Here is a 10,516-nt window from a genome sequence, read left to right as displayed (position 1 = left end):
GGCGGCCCCGCTGCCGTGCACCCCCGCTGCTGCTGACCCCAGTAAAGGGCTGGGGCAGCAATCAGAGGCTGCGCCCCCTTCTGTCCTCCCCCCCCCCCCCGCCAGCCCCCCGAAAGGAGGGATGGGGTTTATTTGGCCCCGTTGCCGGGCCGACGCGTGCAATTATCGCTGATTGCCTGGCGGTTGCCATGGCGATGGTGAGCACGCAGGGATGCGGTGCCACGTGGCGCTTGAGTCACGGACACGCTGCACCCCCCCCTGCTGCACCCCACTGCACGCCCCCCTGGCACTGGGCTGCCAGGCGGGGCTGGCCCCACACCCCCTCCACCCTGCCTGGGGCAGAGGGGTACGGCCAGGTGTCCCCCACCCCATGTCCCCCCACCCGAGGCAGAGGGGTACAGCCGGGTGCCCCCAGCCCTCGCACCCCCACCTCGGGCAGCCCGGGCTCGCTCACTGCAGGGGTCCTGCGGGAAATGTCACCCCAGACCGGCCATGTCACCCCGCACCCAGCCCTGGGCTCACCGCGGGGCAGTGGGAAGGGTGGTGGGTGCACGGGGCAGTGGGCAGCGGGTGCACAGGGTGGGGGGTACACGAGGCGGTGGGTGCACAGGGTGGGGGGTACACGAGGCGGTGGGTGCACAGGGTGGTAGGTGCACAGGATGGTGGGTGCACAGGGCAGTGGGTGCACAGGGCAGTGGGTGCACGGGGCAGTGGGTGCACGGGGCAGTGGGTGCACAGGGCAGTGAGTGCATGGGGTGGTGGGTATACAGGGTGGTGGGTGCACGGGGCCGTGGGTGCATGGGGTGGTGGGTATACGGGGTGGTGGGTGCACGGGGCAGTGGGTACACGGGGCCGTGGGTGCACGGGGCCGTGGGTGCACAGGGCAGGGGGTGCATGGGGTGGTGGGTACACAGGGTGGTAGGTGCACAAGGCAGAGGGGCAGGGCACAGCAGGAACAAACGCTGTTGGGTTCGGCAGAGCTGATCACCCCAAAATGGGGCATGGGGTGGCCTGAGAGCCCAGGCAGAGCGGGGGCCAGGAGGGGACTGGGTGGGCAGTGATGGGAGCCTGGGGCTGTTCTGCCACAGGCAGGAGGCTGGTGCCGGGAGGCGACAGGCGTGAGCCGGGCAGAGGGGCGCTGGAGGAGTGCTGGCCCGTCCCTCGTGCTGCAAGCCACCGCCAGGCAGCCCTGAGCCACGCCGGGCGCCTGCCGGGTAATTGTGAGTTACGCTCCAGGTTCCCGCGAGGTGCAAAGATTAATAACCGCGCCGCGCTGCTGCCAGCCGGTATGATTAAACTCTTGATTAGAAGCTCAAACTATGGTGCCCTGCTAATTCCCCCGCTCTCACGCGCCGTTAATTACCCAGCGCAGGTGGCGGTGGGCCCGGGGCTCGCAGGGCTCGGCGCTGCGCAGGGGGCGGGTGCAGGGGGTGCCCCGGGCTGCCTCTGCCTTGGGGTGCTGGCTGGTCTCCCTGTGCGCAGAGGGGAGATGCTGGCTTTGGGGACGGCACCCTGGCGTCCCCCGTCTGTGTGTCTTCCTGACGAGGGCTCGGGGGGCTGTGGGTCCCAGGAGGGACACATCCCCACGGCGGCTCAGGATGGCGCGGGCCGGGTGGTTTTGGGGAGCTGGGGTTTGGCGGGTGCAGGGGCGGGAGGGGACAGGAGGGGGGGTGCAGCTCGGAAGCAGCACCATATGGGCCGTAAATGCCAGCGTGCGGCACACAGCCGTTTGGGAGGCTCTGCACACACGGCTGCATTGCGTGAGGAGCGAGGTGCTCCGGGGGCTGGGGGAAGGGGCTGGGGGCCTCGCTGCGCCCCAGGAGCCATGCTGCCCGCCCTGGGCTGGGCACCAAGCCCGGGGTTGTGGGCAGAGTTAAGGGTATTGGGGTGGCCCCGGGCCGCTGAGCGGACATCGCCCCTCTCTTGCCTCTTGGCCCAGGCCGTGGTGTGCAAACAATCCCCGTCCATGGGGGAGCGAGCGGGGTCTTTGTCCCCACAGCTGGGGAAGGAGGATGAGGTAGGTTGCCTGGTTCCCACAGGATTATGGCGCAGCGGCAGGACCGTGTGCCTGCCTGCCTTTTCATGGCGCCTCGTAGTGCCCTCAGCAGACAGGTACCTGTGACACTGAGCCCACACTCAGCACTGCTAATAACCTGCTCCCGTCCCATCCCGTCCCACCCCGTCCCATCCTGTCCCATCCATCCTGTCCCATCCCATCCAACCCATCCATCCAACCTATCCCATCCCATCCATCCTATCCATCCCATCCTATCCTACCCCGTCCCATCCCATCCCATCCCATCCCATCCATCCTGTCCCATGCTATCCCACCCCATCCCATCCCATCCACCCCACCCCATCCCCTCCTGTCCCCTCCCATCCAGGGCTGGTGGCCATGGCACAGCCCAGGGGACTCCAGCTCGCCCCGGCGCTCCGTATCTCGCATGGGTCCCCACCACCTCAGTAGAGCCTTCTGTGACACCAGGGCTGTCCCGGCCCTCGGGGCTCGGCAGGATGCGGCCCGCGGGGCACAGCCTCCCTGTGGGCGGCCACCTCCCGGGGTGAGGAGCCCGCACAGGGACAGCGGGGACAGGCGGTGGCTGAGGGGACATCCGCAGGCAGCTCCGCCGCACGCGGCTGGGCAGCGGCTGGAACGGAGGAAGCCGCGGGGGCTCGCGAGCCCCCCGAGCCGCTGCCGCCTGGGCGGTGGCGCGGGGTCCCGTAGGGTCCCCAGGTCCCCGAGGCGTGGCGGTGCCCCAGCCCGCTGTCGGTGACGCTGCCGCCGCCGCCCTCCCCAGGGCGCGGGGGCCGTCCCGGGGGCCGCGGCCGCCCCGTCCCGCCGCGGTGCCGGGGCGCGTCCCAACGCCACGCGTGACCCGTCCCCGCGGGGGCCTCTCCCGCGCCCCACGGGGAGGGGGGGGGGGGGGCCCCGCGGGGGGGGCGCGAAGTTTGGCGGTGACGTCAGGGGCGGGGCGGGGCGCCCCGGGCGGGGCGGGGCCCCGCGGTCCCGCCCCCCTTCCACCCCCCCCCCCAACTTGCCGCGCCGGGCGCGCGGGGCCGCGCCGCGACGGACCGACGGCTCGGCTCGGCTCGGCTCGGCTCGGCTCGGCTCGGCTCCGCACCGGCCCCGCGCGGGAGGGAGGGAGGGAGGGGCGCGCGGCCCCCCCCGAGCGGCGGCCCCGGGCCGCGGCCCCCCTTTGCGGTCGGAGAGGCGTGCAGGTGAGCGCGGCGCCGCGCCGGGACAGCCCCGAGCCGAGCCGAGCCGTGCCGTGCCGTGCCGGTCCGTGCCGTGGGCGGGGGGGGGCCGGGCCCGGGGTGGGGGCGTTGCTGGGATTTGGCACTTGTTGGCCCGGGGCTGCCCCCCCCCCCCCCCTTCCCCCCGCCCCGGTGGCCCGGGACACCCCGGCGGGGCCGTGCCGCTCCGTGCCCGGGTGAGTGTGCGCCCCGACGGCTGCCCGCTGCCGCACCGCCCCCGCCGGCACCCCGCGTCCCGCAGACCCCGAGCCCCGACGGGCGCCGCGGGCGCGGCGAGGTGCCGGAGCCCGGCTGCCCCCCGCGCCTCCCTGCTCCTGCCCCCGCTGCCGCCCCCGCGTCCAGCGCGGAGCCCGGAGAGCCGGGCCGGCCCCGTGGCGGGGGGTGCTGCCGGGGACCCTCGCCCCGCGACCCCGCCGCCGAGCATCCCTTCCCGGGCCGGCCCCCTGCCCCTCTCTCCCGCAGCCCGCTCCCTTCCCGCTGCCGCATCGCTCCGAGCCGGCCACGGCCGAGACCTCCCCTGCGGTGCGCGGCCCGGGCTGCACCTCCGCACCCCCCCGGGGCTGGCGGGCGGTGGGCTCCGGCCCGGCCCCGCGGGCGGTGGGGCTCCCCCAGCCCTGCCTCTGCCCCCGCCCCGACCCGGGCCCTTCCCGCGGGCAGCGCGGGGCTGGCGCAGCCCCTCCGCCTCCCCGCTGCCTGCCTGCTGCCTGCACCAGCAACATTTCGGTCCACCTCGGCCCGGCTGCGTTTATGCCTCTCCCCGGCACATCCTTCCCCCGGGCTGGGGGGGGGGGGGGGCGGGCGGGATGGCAGGGGGGGACACCCCACCCCCCCCCGCCACGGACACGTCCAGGGAGCCTGCAGGTGGCAGCGGGGCCGGAGAGGGAGCGCCGGCCGGTGGCACCCCACGCCGTGGGGCAGAGCCGGGGCTCGGGGGGCTGGGGGGGCCCGCTGGCGAGGGCTGCGCGGCTGCGTCATTCCTCCGTGCCGTCCGCACCCGGCCACCCACTTCCCCGCTATTGTCTTACACCCGCTGTTGCTTCTGCTCCCAAATTAGATGCTTGGGGGGGGGGGGGGGGGCTGGCTGCGCGCGGGTGCCAGCGCAGCACCCAGCCTCCCCCCCCAGCACCCCAGGGAGGGAGCACTCACCCCTTCGCCCACCCCTTGCCTGGGTGCCCCTGCCACGGTGGGAGTGCTCTCACCTGTGGGGCGCAGGTGCTGGCCCCGATGTGGGGCTGGGTGCCAGCCTCCCTTGCGGGGTACCCCGGCTGCACTGAGCCCCCCCCCCGAGCCAGCCTGGGGCAGGGGAGGATGCCGGTGCTCAGCCCCAGCAGGATGGGTCCCTGCTAAACCAACGGGAACTAATTTTATGAGCGCAGATTAGCTGAGCACTCGCGGAGACAGCAATAAAATCCCGATATATCATCCTGCCCGGGTCCCCTTCCCGGCTAATCCTGGCATCACGCCACCGGTGCTGGCAGCCTTCCCGCCCGCCCGCAGGCCAGCCCTGCCTCTGCTGGCCCGCGGTACCGAGCCTGCTGCCGCACCGGCAGCTGCCAGGACAGCCCTCGTCCCTTTGGCCGGGCACGGTGGCACGGCAGAGCTGGCGTCGCATGGCACGGGGGCACGGAGGTGCCAGGCAGGGCACGTTTGCCAGGGAGGCTGTTGAGATGAGCCGAGCATGGGCTGGAAAACCTCACCCGGTCTGTGGTGCAGGGAAGGGTGTCCCATGGGTGCTCTGCTTCTCTTTCGGGAGTGGGTGCACCCTGAGCGGGACGGGGATGGGTGCCCTTGCCTGGCATGGGCTTTCCCAGCAGGAGGGTGCCTGGGTGTCGTGTGAGGTGGGAGCACCCATCCTGTGGGCATTGCTTGGGCAGGCACGGAGGCAGGTCATCCCCGAGGGATGGAGGCAGGAAGGAGCATCCCCCCATTCCCCAGCTCACTGCACCCATGTCCCACCCAGATTTGGGGTCAATCACCCCAGGGAGCGCTTAGGTGCATGCCCTGGGTGCTGTGGGCAGGACCACCTTCCTCCTGGGGCCCGCACAGCAGGGATGGGGCCGTGCACCCGCAGGTGGGTCGGGTGCCACCGGGTGCTGCCCGTCCCTGCCCCCTCCAAAGGATGTGCCGCTTTCTGCATCTCCAGCTCCCATTGCCATAGCAACAGGCTCGGTGCTTGGGTACCCGCGATGCCGGCTCCCGCATCCCGCACTGCCATCCTGCCCGCAGCCCTCGCCGCCGGGCCCCGGGCGCTGCCGGCACGGCACGACAAGGCCGGCATGTCGCAGCATGGTGTTTTGGGAGCTTTAGCAACGGGCGATGGGTGCCTCCAGTGTCGTGCCAGCATCCCATCGTGGGGTCCCGCTCGGGCCCGTCCAAGAGGGCTGGGGGGGCCTGGGAGCCCTTTCTCCTTCTGAGCCATCAGAAAATAACGTCAGTTGAAACTTCCTCCTGGTAATGGGGTGGGAAAAGGAAAAAATCTCTTTATGGGACCAATTTTTTGCTGGAAAGCTTCCGAGCAGGGTCTGGTTTTGAAGGGTTCCCGGCAGGAAAGCAAAGGGCAAAATGTCGTTCCTAAAGGGCCGGAGGAACCGGCACGTGCTGGGGCCGGTGTCCTGCCCGCTGCTGGCGGCAGGAGGGCTGGCACTGCCGAACCGCCGTGCCCACCTGCCTGGTGCTGCAGCAGGGCTGTCGGGGCTGGTAAGAGTCGGGGAGCTGAGGCTGGTGTAACTCGCTGCGTGTGTTATGGCATGCGACGATGCTCTGCCCGGGGAAGCTCCGGCTACAGAAATGTCACCGCAGGGCAAAACTGGGCTGAGAAACGGGAAAAGGGTCCATTCGCCTCTGCTTGCCTCCCCAGCGGGTGCTCCGGGCTCTGCGCTAGCCCTGGCTACTTGATAAATCATTAATGATCTGCAGATGAGAGCCAGAGGAGCCGGCTTGCGGCCGCGCTGGCAGCCCGAGCCCAAGCAGAGCGGCCGGACGCCGCGGGGATGGATGCACATCGGTGGGGCTGGGCACGTGGTGGCTTGCGGCAGCCAGGGAGCACGAGCAGCAGCCGCGCTTTGTCAGGTTTTACATTAATTAGCGCTGCTCGGGGGGGGCCTGGCGTGGCTCCAGGGGGGCCGGCGGTGCCAGGGCGCTCACTGCCTCTCCCTGCCCTGCCAGCACCGGGCCCTGCGATGCCGTTTGGCTGCGTGACGCTGGGAGACAAGAAAGATTATAACCAGCCGTCCGAGGTGACCGACAGATATGACCTGGGCCAGGTCATCAAAACGTGAGTTGGTCCCTCCCCGGCCCCGGGGGTGCCCCGGGGACCCCAACCACCTGCATGCCCCAGGCTGAGGAGCAGCACGATGCTGCCCGCGGGAGCTTTTAGGGTGCCGGTCCCCAGCTGGGATGGGCACATTGCATTTCGCGGTGGCTGTCCCCTAATTAATCCCTCTCGCTGGCGGGTGCATGGGGGTATTCGCCGCTGGCTCCAAGGAGGGCAACGAGGTTTCCCTGCTGCTGCCGGCTGCAGCCGGGCGGCTCCCCGTATCCCTCCCTCCTCCCCCCCAAGATCTGCGGAGATTGCAGCAATTCCGCACAATCCTGGCTCCCCCGAGTGCTCCGGCAAAGGAAAGGGCAGATGTCATTTGGGAGGGAGCGGAGTGCTGCTGCTTACCCCCAACTTTTATTGCCGTGCTGGGGGACCCATTAGGAAGCACTCCACAAAACGAAGTCCTCAGACCCACTGAGAGCAGTTTGATCCCAAAACACGTGCCAGAAATTTTTCCGTCAACCTCCAAAACACCGGGACCGCTTGGCCGTGGGTCACGCCTGGCAGGGTGACACTGGGTGGCATCGGGGACCTTTTTAGGTGCTCTCAGAGCTTTGCTCCGTCCTCTGGGCAGCCTGTCCCAAAGCCCATGGGTCCCAGTTCCCCTGCACCCGGGACAGCAGCCACGAGGATTTCGGCATAGCCTGGGGGGTTGGAAAGCCAAAGGCTTTGCCAGAGCAGTGCCGAGTGCCCCCCACGGGCTCCCCCGCGGCTCCTGCCCGGCCGATGGGCTCGAGCTCCATTAATAATAGAACAGAAATATTGCAGCATCCCCGGGCAACCGGCACATCTCCCCTTCTTTCTTCCCGACTGCGGTGCTCACATTGATGTCGGGGTGTGCTGCTGTTCTGCCTTGGCACGGGCAGCTTTGCAGCGGGTCCCACCCCAGCTGCCGTGGGGAGGGGGCTTTTTAATCAGCAAATTTTCCCTTCTTATCAATATGCTTATTCCATATCGATTCCTTCTCACTGCCCTTTTTTTTTTCCCCTCTGCTCCGGAGAGGTTTTTAGCCGCAGGTTCCTTCCACCCCTGCGGCATCTCCCCTTGCCACTGGGATGGGGGGGATGCTGGTGGGCCCAGGGGCCACCCGAGCGTCCCAAGCTCGGCGGTCCCCGGGAGGGGTGACAGCTGCGGGCGCCCTTCCAGGGAGGAGTTCTGCGAAATCTTCCGGGCCAAGGAGAAGACGACGGGGAAGCTGTACACCTGCAAGAAGTTTCTGAAGCGGGACGGGCGGAAAGTGCGGAAGGCGGCCAAAAACGAGATCATCATCCTCAAAATGTGAGTGCTGGGGCCGGGGGGGCTCCTGTGCCATTGGGCAAAGCGGGGACCCCCCGCTGACTCCCCCGTCTCTCCGCAGGGTGAAGCACCCCAACATCCTGCAGCTGGTGGATGTCTATATCACCCGCAAGGAGTATTTCATCTTCCTGGAGCTGTAAGTTTGGGGGGCACGGGGGGGGGTCTGGCTGGGGGTGCCCCCACCGGGGGGGGGGTGTCTCAGCAGAGCTGCTGTCGGCAGGGCCACCGGCCGGGAGGTCTTCGACTGGATCCTGGACCAGGGTTACTACTCGGAGAGGGACACCAGCAACGTCATCCGGCAGGTGCTGGAGGCCGTTGCCTACCTGCACTCGCTCAAGATCGTCCACAGGAACCTCAAGGTGGGTGGTGGGGGCTGGGAGCACCCATAGGTGCTGCTGTGCCCCCCGCCCCGGCGCTCACGGTCCCTGCACTGGCAGCTGGAGAATCTGGTGTACTATAACCGCTTGAAGAACTCCAAGATTGTCATCAGCGACTTCCACCTGGCCAAGCTGGAGAATGGGCTCATCAAGGAGCCCTGCGGCACCCCCGAGTACCTGGGTGGGTGAGAGCCAGCTGGGCAGGTGCACAGGGGTGGGTGGCGCTGCCGGGGTCCCAGCAGGTCCCTGATGCTCCCCACCACCCCGGGGACCGGTCTTAGGGGCTCCCATCGGGTCCCTCCTGATGGTCACAGGTGCTCCTGGCAGGTCCTTCCCACTCCCTGTCACCCCGGGGGCTGATCCTGGGTGCTCCCAGTGGGTCCTTCCCACTCCCCATCACCCCGGGGGCTGATCCTGGGTGCTCCCAGTGGGTCCTTCCCGCTCCCCATCACCCCGGGGCTGATCCTGGGTGCTCCCGGCGGGTCCCTCCCGCTCCCCATCACCCCGGGGCTGATCCTGGGTGCTCCCGGCGGGTCCCTCCCGCTCCCCATCACCCCGGGGCTGATCCTGGGTGCTCCCGGCGGGTCTCTCCCGCTCCCCATCACCCCGGGGCTGATCCTGGGTGCTCCCGGCGGGTCCCTCCCGCTCCCCATCACCCTGGGGGCGAGGGGCCGGGGCATGGGGGACCCTGGGGCAGGGCCGCTCTCCTGTCCCTCGCAGCTCCGGAGGTGGTGGGGCGGCAGCGGTACGGGCGGCCGGTGGACTGCTGGGCCATCGGCGTCATCATGTACATCCTGTGAGTGTGGGGCGAGGGCTGGGGCGGCCACAGGGGGCCAGGGGCCAGGGGCCAGGCTGAGCCCCCCTCCCTGTCCCCCAGCCTCTCGGGGAACCCTCCTTTCTACGAGGAGGCGGACGAGGAAGACTACGAGAACCATGACAAGAACCTGTTCCGCAAAATCCTGGCTGGGGACTACGAGTTCGACCCACCATACTGGGATGACATCTCACAGGCGGGTGAGCCCCACACCAGGGGGGACACACGGGATCCCATGTTGTCCCCCCCCAGCACTGACTTCTCTCCCCCATGCCCCCAGCCAAGGAGCTGGTGACACGCCTGATGGAGGTGGAGCAGGACCAGCGGATCACGGCGGAGGAGGCCATCTCCCACGAGTGGTGAGGGGCGGCGGGGGTGGGCGGGGGGCCGGGGGGGCTGGCGGGGGCCACTCACCCCTCCCCGCCTCCCCAGGATCTCCGGCAACGCCGCCTCCGACAAGAACATCAAGGATGGCGTCTGCGCCCAGATCGAGAAGAACTTCGCCCGGGCCAAATGGAAGGTGGGTGGGGGCGCCCCGTGCCTCAGTTTCCCCTCTTAGCCGAGCCCATTCCCCCATCACGGGGCTGTCAGCCTTGGGGGGGGGGGGGGGGGGGGGGGGGCGCTGCCAGTCCCCGCGGCCTGCCAGCCCACGCGACCCCACCAGCCCCCAGCAGGCATCCCCAGTGGGGGACCCGACGCCCCGGTGAAGGGCCCAGGGAGCTCCCGCACCCCACGGCCCCCCGCCTCTCCCCCCGCAGAAAGCCGTGCGAGTGACCACGCTCATGAAACGCCTGCGGGCGCCCGAGCAGACGGAGACGGCCCCGGCGCCGGCCACTGCCGCCACCGCTGCCACCGCCACCGCCGCCACGGACACTGCGGCCCCCGCGGCCCCCAGCACGCCGCCCGCCGCCGCGCAGCCCCCGGCCCCCGGCACGCCACCCGCCACCACGTGTAACGGGGACGGGGCTGCCGCCGCCGCCGCCGCCGCCGCCACCACCGAGTCCCCCAGCGAGCAGACCGGCTGAGCGGCGGCGGCCCCCGCGCCCCCCCTCTGTACATACCCCCCGGCATGGTCCCCCCCCGCCCCCGCGCCCCCGCCTGCGCCCCCTTTTCTACGTGCCCCGACGGAGAGCCGGCCATGGGGCAGAGCCCTGCATGGAGCCCGTCCTCCCTGTCCCCCCCCCCCCGGTCCCTCCTGGCCCCCTCGGTGGCTTTGCCGGTCGGTCTGTCCCGTCCCCCCCCCGCTCTCTCAGTCTGTCCCCCGCCGCCGTCCCCCCCGGGGATGCCCAGAGATACGGGGCAGCCCCCCCCCCCCCCCCCCCCCCCCCCGCCGCACGCCCCGCAGGGCTGGGGGGGGCATCGCGCGGGGCCCCCCGGGACACGCGTGCATGTGCGGGACCGCAGGTGGGGCCGCGCGGGACGGAGGGGGGGGGCCCCAGCGGGCAGAGCACCTGG

General features: G+C 70.3%; 1 protein-coding gene across 1 annotated transcript; it reads left to right on the top strand.

The window, feature by feature from the left end:
- The first annotated feature begins 3,154 nt into the window (after nucleotides 1-3,154).
- Nucleotides 3,155-10,121, top strand: CAMKV (CaM kinase like vesicle associated). The gene is made up of 11 exons (XM_076346074.1): nucleotides 3,155-3,219; nucleotides 6,421-6,529; nucleotides 7,721-7,852; nucleotides 7,932-8,006; nucleotides 8,091-8,229; nucleotides 8,308-8,428; nucleotides 8,968-9,043; nucleotides 9,125-9,261; nucleotides 9,342-9,420; nucleotides 9,494-9,581; nucleotides 9,820-10,121. Exons 2-11 carry the CDS (start codon nucleotides 6,435-6,437, stop codon nucleotides 10,084-10,086), a joined length of 1,209 nt encoding a protein of 402 aa, XP_076202189.1. The 5' UTR covers nucleotides 3,155-3,219; nucleotides 6,421-6,434; the 3' UTR covers nucleotides 10,087-10,121.
- Nucleotides 10,122-10,516: the final 395 nt, after the last annotated feature.

Source organism: Aptenodytes patagonicus, chromosome 8 (genome assembly GCF_965638725.1).
Source record: "Aptenodytes patagonicus chromosome 8, bAptPat1.pri.cur, whole genome shotgun sequence".
Taxonomy (NCBI): domain Eukaryota; kingdom Metazoa; phylum Chordata; class Aves; order Sphenisciformes; family Spheniscidae; genus Aptenodytes; species Aptenodytes patagonicus.
This window is presented reverse-complemented; position numbering and strand designations above follow the sequence as displayed.